We start from the raw sequence: 15268 nt of genomic DNA on the forward strand, positions 1-15268 counted from the left end.
CAGTCCACTGCAAGTCATCACTATAATCACCAAGGTCCTTTTCCGTAATAATTACTTTGCTTCAGTATTCACTAAGTACCTCCGCTACCTCCTCTGGTTCTATACACACTTTTCCACTGTCACTCTTGATTGGTCCTATCCTCTCATGTCTTATCATCTTGCTCTTCACATACTTGTTGAATGTCCTGGGGTTTTCCTTAATCCTGCTCGGCAAGCAAGGCCTTCAGCCCACTTCCGGGGTGCCAAGGCATGACTCGAGTAGCAGCAGTACTCCCAACGGATATGATTAAATATTCCCGTTTACAGCTAAAAAGTACAGTTGCTTCCAAGGTCAGTACAGTCAACAAAGATGTCTTAATGCATTTAAATGAACTATCGCTGCTTAAAACCAACGGAAACAACACAGTCTGTGGTCGGAAGGGCCCGTGGAGAAAACCTCGGGGGAAGAGTGGGCAAAGATCAGGATTACAAGTGCGTTTAAGGAAATGGGGTTTTAAACTCCCTATAGCGATGATCTTGCTGGCAAACGTGCAATCTCTTGTGAATAAAATCGATGATCTCAGAGCTAGGGTGATGAATCAGAGGGACATTAGGACGGCATGTGTCCTTTGTTTCACAGAATCCTGGTATACCCTTCCGTATAGGATGCAGCGATTCAGATCGACAGGTTTACTATACACTGTCAGGATAGATCTATAAAGTCTCTCAAAAGCAGATATGGAAAAGTATGCCTCATGATCAACTCTTCTTGGTACACAAATATATCAATGCTATCCCAATTCTGCTCACCAGACATGGAATATCTGGCAGTGCAAGGGGTGATTGATATGTTTGTGGCCTAAGGTAGGAGTCAATTTTAGAAAACCTAGCACATTTATTTTTCAACATAGTCCCCTCCTACACCTACATACTTAGTCCAGCGGTCATGGAGCATACAGATCTTAGACCTCCAGAAAGTGTCCACAGCAGGGGTGATTGATAAGTTCATGGCCTAAGGTAGACGATGAGTTATACAGCTCTCGTTACATGCACATGCAGTTCAACTCTTTGAGTGATTATGCAGAAAGTTTGAAGTTAATAACTCATTAGTTAATAACTCATCAGGGTGACTGATAAGTTCATGGCCTAAGGTAGAAGGAGATGAGTTATTAACTTCAAACTTTCTGCATAATCACTGATTTATTATCCCTGCAGACACACTACCTGTTAATACACAGGTTAACACTGACAAATAATTTTTCACTGCCAAACTATCAGAGTGTGCCCATTGTAATAGATTTGTGAATTTGTGAATGGGATCCACATAATTAATGCTGGATCCATTAATTCTATAATCAAGATCTGCCACATCCCCTGCTTTAAGCATAGGCAGCCCAACTAAGACCTACACTCTCCCTATACACCCTTTTAATATAGTGATAGAACCTCGGGATAAACATACCTGCTAGATCCGTCTCAAACCTCCCTTTGCCTTCCTGTTCTCCTTTGGAAGTGTATTCTTCAGCTTTTTAAAAATAGTTATATAGTCATCATGACGCTCGATTCCACCCTTCCCATCTTTCTTCACTGGAGCCTCATCAGTCAAAAATATCATGAGTTAGGAAATAAATTTAAAAGCATGATCGCTAAAGGATCAATCCTCAGGATTACTGCTGGTGCCATACACTAGCAAAAACAGAAACAAGGGTCTTGGAACATTAAACAAGGAGCTAGCATGCAGATGCAGCAAATAATCAGGAAAGCTAAGAGGGTGTCTTTCAAGTGGGTTGGACTATAAAAGTAAGTCTTACTACAGATGTACCATGGAGAGCATTCCAACTGGGTGCATCACTGCCTGGTTTGGGGAGGGGTGTGGGGTGCTACTGCACGGGATCAAAATAAGCTGCAGAGAAATGTAAAGTTAGTCAGCTCCATCACGGCACTAGCCTCTGTATTATCACCAGTTATCTTCAGATGCCTCAAAAATGTGGTATCCAACATCAAGGACCCCTATCACTCAGGGCATGCCTTGTTCTCATTGTTACCTGCAGGAAGGAGGTACAGGAGCCTTAAGGTACACGATTCAAGCCATTCGATTTCAGAATGGATGCTGAAACCATGAACACTACCTCACTACATTTTTAATTTTTATTTTTACATTGCCTGTTTAACTATTTATTATATATACTTATTTTTATATACAGATATATACTTAATTCACAGTATTCTTTCTCTATTATTATGCATTGCATTGTACTGCTGCTGCAAAGCCAAAAGATTTCACGATATATGCTGGTAATATTAAACCTGATTCTGAACTGTATAAAATGTTATTGAGATTACATGTGGAATACTCTTTATACCTTCGGCCCTTTTAAGGAAACACATATGATTGGGAGCAGTCCACAGAACGTTCAGTTGGACGTTCCCAGGTATGGAGGATAGTCTTGAAAGGAAAGCTTGGACAGAGTGGGTCAGCACTCATTCTTCATGATCGCATTGAAACATACAAGGTTCTGAAGGACAAGCACAAAATGCCAGAGGAACTCAGCTGGTCAGGCAGCATCTGTGGATAGCATTTATTCCTCTCCGTAAATGCTGCCTAACCTGCTGAGTTGCTCTGCATTTTTTGTTTATTGCTCCGGATTTGCAGCATCTGCTGAATTTATTGTGCCCATGATTTTCTGCTCCAAATCAAAGTATCTTCAAGGATGTCTATCCTGAAGAAGTTTAAATCTTCTCTTTGACGGGAATTCAGTGAGACCCTCTCTCATCGCTCCCCCCTCCCCCCGTGGTCACTGCTGCTCCATAACTCTTCGACCACGTGCTCTAGCTTGCCATCTTTCCCTCCCCACCTTCTTATTCTCACTTCTTCCCTCTTCCTTTCCAGTCCTGATGGAAGGTCTCAGCCAGAATGTCGACTGTTTATTCCTCTCCACAGATGCTGCCTAACCTGCTGAGTTTCTGCAGGATTCTGTATTTGTTGTTCTGACTTAGCAGCATCTGCAGAATCCCCTGTGTTTGAGACTCTGAAGGAGTTTGGCACGGTAAACACAGGGAAGATTCTCATGGGAGAATCTAAAAAGAGAAGGCATAATTTCGGAAGAAGGGAGTGGCTTTTAAGACTGCTGAGAAAGAATATTTTACCTCAAAGGGTTGCTTTGAAATTCCTTGTCCCAGAAAGTCATGGAGACTAAGACAGATGTTTTATTAGTAAGGAACCAAGTAATAGAACAGAAAGGTGGACTTGAGAGATGGATCCACCAAGATTGTCTTGAATAACAGGGCAGGCTTGAAGGGTTGAATGGGTCTACTCCGGTTACTACATCTGGTGGCTTCATGAGGGCCAAAGATAGGGTCACAGTGTTTTTCTAGCACTGGAGACTCAAGAACTAGAGGTTTAAAAGGAACCGGAGGGGCAACTTTTTGACCTAGAAAGTGGACAATATATGGAATGAAATGCCAGAGTAAATGGTTGAAAGGCATTTTACAGGTAAATAGATAGGATACAGGTAACTGGGAGCACATTAGATGGGAATCTTGTCCAGTATGGACCAGCTGTGCTGAAAAGCTGTTCCTCCTGTGCTGCATTCCTCTCTCCCTGCTGTTAATGTACTGCAAAACCCCACAGACAACAATCCTTCAAGGCAACATTCATTTCTGCCTTTCATACAATCCCAGTATTGATCTTCCAACTACTGCCAGCAATAATACACTTTGTAAGTCCAATTCTGACAGGAGATGTATCGTCAGTGGCAAGGACATTATGTGCGTTGATGTACAGATGGTGCAAGCCCACAGCTCAATGCAGATGGCAACACAGGTGGAGAGGGTAGTGAAGGCAACATTTTGTATGATTTTCTTCAGGCCTGACGCATGGAGTGTATGTTGCAGTTGTAAAAAACCTTGTATAGATTATGTTTATAGTACTATGTACAGTTCTGCCCGCTTCTGGTAGCAATAGAGAGAACAGAAGAGATTTATCAGGATATTATCTGGAATGAAGGGCTATAGGAGAGACAGGACAGGTTAGATTTATTCTCTCTAGAACAGGGGCTCCCAACCTGGGGTCCATGGACCGTCAGTGAATGGCATTAAAAAGGTTGGGAACCCATATCCTAGAATATGAGGCTAAGTTGTGACCTGATGGAAACTCAAAATTATGAGCAATTATAAGATAGACTGTCAGAGTCACTTCCACAGGGCAGTGGGGTACGAAATATAGGGCACAGGTTTAAAATGCAAGAGCAACATTTTTAGGGAGATCTAAGGGACAACTTTTCCCACACAGGGTGATGGGTATTGGGAACAGAGGAGGTGGTAGAGGCATGTACAATTTGAACAGATATTTGCATAGGAAGGAACAGGAGGGTATGAACCAAAAGGTTTGTACAAGGTGTTGGAACACATTTTTGGCTTACATTACTAACATGAATCTAGGATCACATGTACCTGGAGATGAGGGTTTAATAAATTACCTAAAGCACTTACCTTTCTAGGAGTTTTGATATAAAGATGATACAACCACTTCAAGATAGCAATTCGTGTCATCATCCCTGTAACTGTATCGTGAAGGTGGCGATCCAGCACCATCACAATCCCATCCAAGTCGAGGGTCTCCTGAGAACAGTCAATGCTGCAGCAAAGACAAGAGTAGCAAGATAAATAACAGTTCATAATAATTTAGTCCTAAAATAGATGAAAGTAACGAGCCATGACATAAAACAAAACTTGTGTATGGAGAAATCCTGGAGATGAGATGGGGGATGATGAAATGGGTGAACAGTTATTACCCTTCAACCATCAGGCTCCTGAACCAGTGTGGATAACTTCCATCACATCAATGCTGAATTGATTCCACGACCTATGGATTCGTGTTTAAGGATGCTACAATTCACGTTCTCAGTATTATTTATATATTATTATTATTAATATTTGTTTTTATGTGTTTGTTGTCTTTTGCACATTGATTGTCAGCCTTTGTGTGTAGTTCTTCATTGATTCTACTTGAATCATTGAATGCCTGTAAGAAAATAAATCTCAGGATAGTACATAGTGACATTTAGTGGCCACTTAGTGGCCACTTTGTAAGGTACATCCACGTTAATGCAAATACCTAATCAGCAAACCGTGTGGTAACAACTCAATACATAAGAGCATGCAGACATGGTGAAAAGGTTCAATTGTTCATAAGACTAAACATCAGAATGGGGAAGAAATGTGATCCAAATGACTTTGATCGTGGAATGATGGTTAGTGCCAGACGAACTGGTTTGAATATCTCCAAAACCGCTGATCTCCTGGGATTTTCACATACAACAGTTTCTCAAGTTGGCGCAAACAACAAGCAAACTAAAATCCAGTGAGTGGCAGTTCTGTGCGTGAAAACACCTTGTTAATGAGAGACAGAGATCAGAGAAGACTGGCCAGGCTGGTTCAAGCTGGCAGGAAGGTGACAGTAACTCAAATAACCACACATTACAACAGTGGTGTGCAGAAGAGCATCTCTGAAGGCACAACATGTCAAACAATTGAAGTGGATGGGCTACAGCAGAAGACCATGATCATGCAGAGGAGATACCTCATAAAATGACCACTGAATTCATGTTCTTTGATCATAAATTTACTTTGAACTTGGGACTTTGAAAGTTACAGGGCCCACACAGTTTCTAATTATGGCTACCTGACAACTAAGTATCCTTACAAAGCAACCTCTCAGAGTCATAAACTAGAAAAGGTGTAGGCTTTATTCACAAAATGTGGTGTTATTTCATATTAGGTAATGCAGCAAATAAGCTGGGGAAGATCTGAACTGGGAGCAGGTGTAAGCCAGCTGAAAGTCAAGCATCCTCTTCCATGCATCACGATGATCACTGAAACTCATCACAGTGCCAGTTTCAAGCTCTAAGCCTCGATCACTTGATTATTTTAATACCAAAAATCTGTTTTGAATGATGACAATGCAATGACTAAGTCTTCAGTGCCCTGCACAACAAAGAATACCAAAGGTTAACCATCTTTTGAGTGAAGAAATATTTCCTCATCTCAGCCTTAAATAGTAACCTCTGGTCCAAGCCAGAGGTAGAATCTGTCCACTACCTAGTTTTTAACAAATGTTTTGATTTTGATACAATCTCATTCTTCTAAACTCAAGAGAAACATAGAACATTATGGCACAGTACAGGCCCTTCAGCCCATGATGTTGTGCTGACCTTTTAATCTAATTTAAGGTCAATCTAACCCTTCCCTCCCACATAGCCCTCCATTTTTCTATAATCCATGTGCCGACCACCTCTACCACCACCTGGCAGGGTGTTTCACGCACCCACCACTCTGTATAAAAACTACCTCTGACATCCCCGCTACAGTTTCCTTGAATCACCTTAAAATTATGTTCCCTTGTGATAGCGATTTCTACCCTAAGAAAATGTCTTTGCTGTCCACTAGACCTATGCCTCTTACAATCTTGTACACCTCCATCAAGTTACCTCTCATCCCCTTCATTTCAAAGAGAAAAGCACAAGCTCACTCTCCCTATCCTCATAAGACATGCTCTCCAATCCAGGCATCTCCTTTGCTCCCTCTATAAAACTTGCACGTCTTTAGAAAAATGTGGTGACCAGAACTGAACACAACATTCCAAGTCTAGACTAACCAATGTTTTAAAGAGCTGCAATGTTACCTTGTGGCTCTTGAATTCAATCCCAACTAATGAAGGCCAACGCACCATACACCTTCTTAACACTATCAATTTGTGCAGTAACTTTGAGAGATCTAAGGAAGTGGACCCCAAGATCCGTCTGTTCCTCCATGTTGCTAAGAATCTTGCCATTAACCTCATACTCTGCCTTCAAATTCAATCTTCCAATAGAACATAGAACAGTCTTTTACCGACTTGTGATATGGAAGCTGCTAAGATTTTTGGCACAATGGATTTAAAGAAGAGAAACATATAGAGTAATAACTGATCATTTAGAGTGAATGTTTTACTTTAGTTGATGGGTTGTTATTCTTCCAGTTCTATTCTGTAAAAGCTAAAGTTCTTTGATACTTTGTTGATTCTATTGGTTATCTACACTGTTGGTAAAAATTGATTCAGGGCCAAGTAGTGATTACAATTCTATCTCCCTTACCATAGCATTGGAGAGGGATAGGAACAGACAAGTTAGGAAAGCGTTTAATTGCACTAAGGGAAATATGAAGCTATCAGGCAGGAACTTGGAAGCATAAATTGGGAAATGTACAGCAGAAATGTGGTAAATTTTCAGGGAATATTTGCATGGTGTTCTGCATAGGTATGCTCCAATGAGACAGGGAAAGGATGGTAGGGTACAGGAACTGTGGTGCACAAAGGCTGTTGAAAATCTAGTAAAGAAGAGTTTACAAAAGTTTCAAAAAGCTAGATGATGATAGGGACCTATTAGATTATAAGGCTAGTAGGAAGGAGCTTAAGAATGAAATTAGGAGAGCCAGAAGGGGCCATGAGAAGGCCTTGGTGGGCAGGATTAAGGAAAACCCCAAGGCATTCCACAAGTATGAAGAGCAAGAGGATAAGACATGAGAAAATAGGACCAATCAATTGTGACAATGGAAAAGTGTGTATGGAATCAGAGGAGATAGTAGAGATACTTAATTAATACTTTGCTTCAGTATTCACTACAGAAAGGGATCTTGGCGATTATAGGTAAAAACACAAAATGCTGGCAGAACTCAGCAGGCCAGACTGCATCTATGGGAGGAGGTAGTGATGACATTTCGGGCCAAAACTCTTCATCAGGAATGAAGTAACATGGGATGGTCAAGGGGGGATAAGAAGTGGGGGGAGGGATGAAGTAGAGAGCTGGGAAGTGATAGGCTGAAGGGAAATGGGCTGGGGGAAGGTGGAGAATTATGGGAAATAAAAGAAAAAGAAAGGTAGGGCTGGGGGGAGATTATAGTGAGGGGGAAAAGAGAGAGAGAAAGAGAACCAGACTAAAGTTATAGATAGGGATGGGGGTAAGGGGGAGCAGGGGTATCAACGGAGGTCTGTGAGTTGAATGTTCATGCCGGCAGGTAGGAGGCTACCTAGGCGGGAGATAAGATATTGCTCCATCAACCTGCGTGTGGCCTCATCTTGACGGTAGAGGAGGCCATGGACAGACATGTCGGAGTGGGAGTGGTCTGTGGAATTGAAGTGTGTGGCCACAGGGAGATCCCGCCACTGCTGGAGGACTGAGCGCCTGTGTTCGGCGAAACGGTCTCCCAGTCTGCGGCGGGACTCCCCAATGTAAAAATGGCCACATCGGGAGCACCGGATACAGTATATCACCCCAGTTGACTCGCAGGTGAAGTGGTGCCTCACCTGAAAGGACTGTCTGGGGCCTAGGATGGTGGTGAGGGAAGAAGTGTGGGGGCAGGTGTAGCACTTCTTCCGTTAGCAGGGATAAGTGCCTGGAGGGAGGTAGGGTTAGGCACAGCACTGTGGGCCAAAGGGCCTGTATTATGCTGTAGGTTTTCTATGTTTCTAACATCCAAGTGGGTCCCACCTAAGGGGCTGTTAGTACAGGTTCCAAAGAGCCTTCGTACACAATAACACTTTACTTTGAGCTCTTTGCAAGCCTAAAGATTTTGCAAAGCAAAGGAACTCGGTCATAAGTTGTTGTAGGGCAACAGGTGAAATGACGAGTAAAAAAAAAAATCACATATTTAAGCAATAACATTTTCCTCTCCACTGTGTTTCATGATGACCAAAGGAAGACTAGTAGGCCCCAGTTACAACTGACTGTCTCTAGCAGTGCACTACCAGCTTGTTTAATTGTGAACAGCGTCAGAATCAACCATGATTTGGTAATATCTCAGTGATCATGAGGTAAACACCCAGCACTTCTTCCCCTGGTCCTACTTGTGGCATCCAGACTACTCAGATTCAAGAAGCTGTAAGCTCAGAGGCAGGCCCATCATGTCCACACTGTGACACCTACCTACGCTAATCCTATCTGCCTGTATTAGGCCCATATTCCTCTATTTTTTCCTATCCAAGTCTCTCTGCCAAATGCCTTTTAAATGTTGGAATTGTACCTGCCTCTGCCACATCCTCTGGAAGTTCTTTCCAGATATCCACCAGCCTCTGTGGAAAACTCGCCCCTCAGGTCCACACCGATATCAATGATATTTTGGCCAAGTCAGCACAGAAAGATGGCACTCGTAACTTCAGTTGACAACAATATAGACCAGGGATGAAAATGGATGCATCTCTGTCAGTACAGTTTGATAATGATTTAAGCAATGCAATTACCCATTGCTCTCCAGAGCTTTTGCAACTTTAAAGCGAGTGAACTGAATTTTGGTACTTACATGACACATGCACCACTGTTGTTGCTGGTGGCCAAGTTCTGGTACGTGTTCAGCTCTGAAAGGGGAAGACAGTATGTTTTTAATATCCGTTTTAATGTTAAGCTTAAATTTTCATCTGTAGCCATTCTTCCTACAAATGCTTAGACTTTAACGACATTTGTGAAGCAATGCTGTCAATTTACAACATTAAATGCGATGACCACTCCACATCAGTGCTGTTTTCAATCAGTTCCCAACCTTAATCCAAATTACTGAAGAGTGGCAATTAACTTCAGAACATTCACAGACACAGTGTACAGTGGGAAGGCCCCGCATCAGATGCGGAAGAGGTTTACTAGATTGATAATGTGGCTGAGGGACTTCATAAATTGTGGCTCTTCTCCTTACGGCAAAGAAGATGAAGCAGAGTCTTCATTATGGAGGCTTTGGGGGCCTGTCCTGGAGTTGGGGGTGTTCAGGATTTGAAAGGCGGCCCGTGTGTACATGTGGCAGAAAAGGAATGTGAGAGGATTAAAGGGGCTTGTTTTGCTGTTGTTGATTTGTTTCTTGTTGTGTTCTGTGTTGCACTGCTGAGAATTGTGGACATGCTATGTTGCCACTGGAATCTGTGCTGACATTTGCGAGCTGCCCCAACACCTTCCTACGTGTTGGCAATTACCACAAATGAGACATTTCACTGTACGTTTTAATGTACATGTGATTAATTAATCTGTATCAGTAGGTTCCCAGCGCACCTGGGTCAGAAACTGAAGGTCGTGAGATAAGGTAAATCAGTAAGAGGAACTTTCAATTAACCCAAGATATGTTTTAAACACAGAAACCAATTGCAACTTCCAGTAAAGTATAATAAAATACTTGAAAAGGACTAGAGTTGCAAGGCCAGGAGGGAAGCAAGGAAGGGGAATAATTATAGAGCTTGTCAATTTGCCATAACTACAATAGTTCAAATAGTTACCTCTTGGGTTGTGTGATTCTGTCCAAAAATAATATTTAAAGCTAAAAATTCAGATTCTGCACCAGTGGGTTCTCTACTTCCAACTGGACGTCAACTGAGTCTTTACAGACAAGACTGTGAGGAAGTTACTTCACTCTCTCCACAGCAGACTAACCTCCATTACCTGTACTGGATACACATCCCTGGCAGCAGGCTAATGAGCAGGTACGGTGGCCTGCATTCCGACAGCCAAACACACATCTTTGTTCAAACCTACAGCTTGTTCTATGCATGGACGTCCATTGTAGTGTTACTAACTTCTGCTTAAGAAGAATGTGTGGTATTTTTTTATCCATGGGAAGCCTGTGCCCTTTTCACTCATAAGGAATGAGGAATTGCAGTAATCAACACAATGATATTACAGATGGAATGATACAACACAGGAAACAGCTTCTCATCCTCTGACTTCAATCAATTTGTTTTGCTCTCCATCCAGACTTCAGTGCTTTACTCTGACTCTCCCTCTGTGTAAACATACCTGCTTTCCCAACTGCAGGTAGTACTCTTAAAATCAAGGATCAAAGATCAACTTTATTTCTCATATACATTGACATGTATTAGGAATTTACCCTGGTGTTGCAACAAAAAAAAAACAACTTTCAACAATTATAAAGAATTATATAAAAATAATGTTTCGAGTATGGATATGGAATAAACTGTGCAAAAAATAGATAAATACCAAAATGTATTTACAATGTAAACAGCATTTTAAAGGGGGGGGGGGTTTAAAGGGTTTATGGTGCATTCTGAAATGAAGGCACAGCCATCAGCTGGTGCCTCACCCCCAACTAACAAAGACGCTGCCTGACCTGCTGAGTTCCTCCAGCATCTGTGTGTGTGTTACAAAAATCTTTTCCAGCATAGTTCCCAAAAGAAGCACTAGTTTATTAATGCCTACAGTACAGGAAAGCTTTCAAGGCTAGCAGATCTTTATAACAACTGCCTGCTCTGGGCTGAAAGAGTAGTTCCAGTCTTTTCTCTTTGAATACAGACCTCTCTGATGCATCAGTGAGCAGCATGTTATGAGATATTTTATAAACCAGTAGCCGCAGAATGGAATGTTCCTGGGGCCATGAGGCTAGACCATCTGTGCTGTGGAGCCTGGAAATGAGAGAAATTTTGATCTACTCTGGGTTCAGCCAATTTCCATTGAGGAGTACCATTTTACACAGCAATACTAAACTAGAATGAGTGCAGTAAAGTATTACCAGGCTGTTGCCTGGACTGGGAAGGTCTGAGTTACAAGAAGTTGTATAGCCAACACGAGTGAATCTGCAGATGCTGGAAAAAATAAAAACACAAAATGCTGGCAAAACTCAGCAGGCCAGACAGCATCTATGGGAAGAGGTAGGGATGACGTTTCGGGCCGAAACCCTTCATCAGGAGTGAAGTAACATGGGATAGTTGAGGGGGGATAAGAAGTGGGGGGAGGGATAAAGTAGAGAGCTAGGAAGTGATAGGCTGGAGGGAAATGGGCTAGGGGGAAGGTGGAGAATTATGGGAAATAAAAGAGAAAGAAAGGTAGGGCTGGGGGGAGAGATTATAGTGAGGGGGGAAAAAGAGACAGAAAGAGAACCAGACTAAAATAATAGATAGGGATGGGGCTAAGGGTGGGGGGCAGGGGTATCAACGGAGGTCAGTGAGTTGGATGTTCATGCCGGCAGGTAGGAGGCTACCTAGGCGGGAGATAAGGTGTTGCTCCATCGACCTGCGTGTGGCCTCATCTTGATGGTAGAGGAGGCCACGGACAGACATGTTGGAGTGGGAGTGGTCTGTGGAATTGAAGTGTGTGGCCACAGGGAGATCCCGCCACTGCTGGAGCACATCTATTATTTTAGTCTGGTTCTCTTTCTCTCTCTTTTCTCCCCCTCACTATAATCTCCCCCCAGCCCTACCTTTCTTTCTCTTTTATTTCCCATAATTCTCCACCTTCCCCCAGCCCATCTCTTCCTAGTTCTCTATTTTATCCCTCCCCCCACTTCTTATCCCCCCTCAACTATCCCATGTTACTTCACTCCTGATGAAGGGTTTCGGCCTGAAACGTCGTCACTACCTCCTCCCATAGATGCTGTCTGGCCTGCTGAGTTCTGCCAGCATTTTGTGTTTTTAAGAAGTTGTATAGACTAGGATTTCACAGAAGGTTGAGGGGTGACCTGATAAAAGTATATAAGATCCTGAGGGGCAAAGACAGGGTGAAAGCACATTGTAGGGAGGGGCGACCTGATAAAGGTATATAAGATCCCGAGGGGCAAAGACAGGGTGAAAGAACATTGTAGGGGGAGAGTGCTAAAACCAAGAGGGCATAGGCTGAAGATTACAGATTTTGAGAAGAATATTCGGGATAGGTTCGCAAGCAAAGCATGCTATGAATTTGGAAAATGCTTCCAGAAATAAGTCAAGTCAGTTTTTATTGTCATTTCAACCATCACTGCTGGTACAGTACAGAGTAAAAACAAGACATTTTTCAGGACCATGGTGCTACATGAACAATACAAAAACTACACTGAACTATGTAAACCAACACAAAAACTACACTAGACTACAGACCTACCCAGGACTGCATAAAGTACACAGAACAGTGCAGGCATTACAATAAATAATAAACAAGACAATAGGCACAGCAGAGGGCAGTAGGTTGGTAGTCCGATGGCTTGGGGGAAAATTTGTTACATAAATAAACAGCTGAATGGCGGCGTCCGGGATTCTGTCCGTTTCTGTACTCCCGCCGAGTATTTTGTTGCCACAGATGTAGTCCAATTTAATGTCCATTGGAGAGCAGAATGGACGGGAGAGCCGGCCGGCTAGGGCTTGCTTTTTTCTGGCACGGACTCCTGCCCACTCGCCTCGCTTCTGCCTCTTTGCACATCGCTTACAACGTCCCCACCTCCGGCCACCGGCATCAGGCGACTCTGAGGACTGCAGGCCCGATTCTCTCAGCATGCAGACACTGGGGAGTAGAGTGGACAGGAGAGCCGGCCGGCTAGGGCTTGCTTTTTTCCTGGCACGGACTCCTGCCCACTCGCCTCGCTTCTGCCTCTTTGCACACCGCTTACAACGTCCCCACCTCCGGCCACCGGCATCAGGCGACTCTGAGGACTGCAGGCCCGATTCTCTCAGCATGCAGACACTGGAGAGCAGAATGGACGGGAGAGCCGGCCGGCTAGGGCTTTTTTCCTGGCACGGACTCCTGCCCACTCGCCTCGCTTCTGCCTCTTTGCACACCGCTTACAACGTCCCCACCTCCGGCCACCGGCATCAGGCGACTCTGAGGACTGCAGGCCCGATTCTCTCAGCATGCAGACACTGGGGAGCAGAATGGACAGGAGAGCCGGCCGGCTAGGGCTTGCTTTTTTCCTGGCACGGACTCCTGCCCGCTCCTGCAAATAGTGGTCGAAGTGGGTGCACTAACAACATTTAAAACGTACAACACGTTGGAGGAACTCAGCAGGTCGGGCATTTCTGTGGAAATGAACAGTCAATGTTTCGGGCCAAGACCCTTCGTCAGGACACAACATTTAAAAGCCATCCAGATAAGTACATGGGTAGGAAAGGTTTTGGGGGTAATCAAGTCAAGTCACTTTTTATTGTCATTTCGTCCATAACTGCTAGTACAGTACACAGTAAAAATGAGAGAACGTTTTTCAGGACCATGATGCTACATGAAACAATACAAAAACTACACTGAAACTACGTAAAACAACACAAAAACTTCACTACACTACAGACCTACACAGGACTGCAAAAAAGTTCACAAAACAGTGCAGGCATTACAATAAAGACAATAGGCACAGTAGAGGGCAGTAAGTTGGTGTCAGTCTAGACTCTGAGTATTGAGGAGTCTGATGGCTTAGGAGAAGAAACTATTACACAGTCTGGTCGTGAGAGCCTGAATGCTTCGGTGCCTTTTCCCAGATGGCAGGAGGGAGAAGAGTTTGTATGAGGGGTGCGTGGGGTCCTTCAAATGCTGTTTGCTTTGCGGATGCAGCGTGTAGTGTAAATGTCCGTGACGGCAGGAAGAGAGACCCCGATGATCTTCTCAGCTGACCTCACTATCTGCTGCAATCCGAGATGGTGCAATTTCCAAACCAGGCAGTGAACCAAATGCAGGGAGTCTGCAGAAAGACTTAAGATAGAATGGGAGAATGGGCAAAGAAGTGGCAAATGGAATATAATGTAGTGAAATGTAGAATGAATAAAGACATAGACTGTTTTCTAAATGGAGAACATTTAGAAATCTGAGGTGCAAAGGTCTTGGGAGTCTTTGTGCAGGATTCTCAAAAGGTTAACTTGCAAGCTGAACCAGTGATGAGCCAATGTTAGCAATTATTTTGAGAGGACTAGAACATAATTGCAAGGAAGTAATGCTGAGGCTTTAGAAAGAATTAGTCAGACTGCACTTGGAGTATTGTAAGCAGTTTTGAGTCCCTTGTCCAAGAATGAATGTGCTAGCATTAGAGAGGGTCTGGAGGAGGGTTATGAGAATGATCCCGGGAATGAAAGAGTTAAGATACAAGGAGTGTTTGATGGCTCTGGGCCTGTACTCGCTGGAGTTTACAAGAATGAGGGGTAATCATATTGAAACTTATTGAATATTGAAAGACCTAGAGAGAGTGTACGTGCAGAAGATGTTCCCCATAGTGGGAGAGTCTCGGACCAGAGGGCACAGCTTCAGAATACAGGGAAGTCCCTCTAGAACTGAGATGAGGAGAAACTTCTTTAGTCTAAGTGGTGAATCTGTGGAGTTCATTGCCACCGATGGCTTTGGAGGCACAGCCATTGGGTATAAATAAAGTGGAGATTGATAGGTTATTGATTAGTAATGGCATCAAACGTTATGGGGAGAAGGCAGGAGAATGGACTTGAGAAGGATAATTAATCAGCAATGATAGAATGGTGGAGCAGACTCAATCAGCAGCAGAATGGCCAAAGTTATGGGACCAATTTGCTGGACAACACGGTCGG

General features: G+C 43.4%; 1 protein-coding gene across 2 annotated transcripts in view; it reads right to left on the reverse strand.

Moving 5' to 3' along the window:
- The window catches only part of vac14 (vac14 homolog (S. cerevisiae)), a 505447-nt gene that overhangs the window by 383028 nt on the left and 107151 nt on the right, over positions 1-15268 (reverse strand). For both annotated transcript variants that reach the window (XM_073069700.1, XM_073069699.1), the window contains exons 11-12: positions 9313-9367; positions 4471-4615 (exon numbers count right to left, since the gene is read on the reverse strand). In XM_073069700.1, the coding sequence (XP_072925801.1) occupies positions 4471-4615; positions 9313-9367 (200 nt within the window). The remainder of the gene's footprint in view (positions 1-4470; positions 4616-9312; positions 9368-15268) is intronic.

This window comes from Hemitrygon akajei, chromosome 17 (genome assembly GCF_048418815.1).
Source record: "Hemitrygon akajei chromosome 17, sHemAka1.3, whole genome shotgun sequence".
NCBI lineage: Eukaryota > Metazoa > Chordata > Chondrichthyes > Myliobatiformes > Dasyatidae > Hemitrygon > Hemitrygon akajei.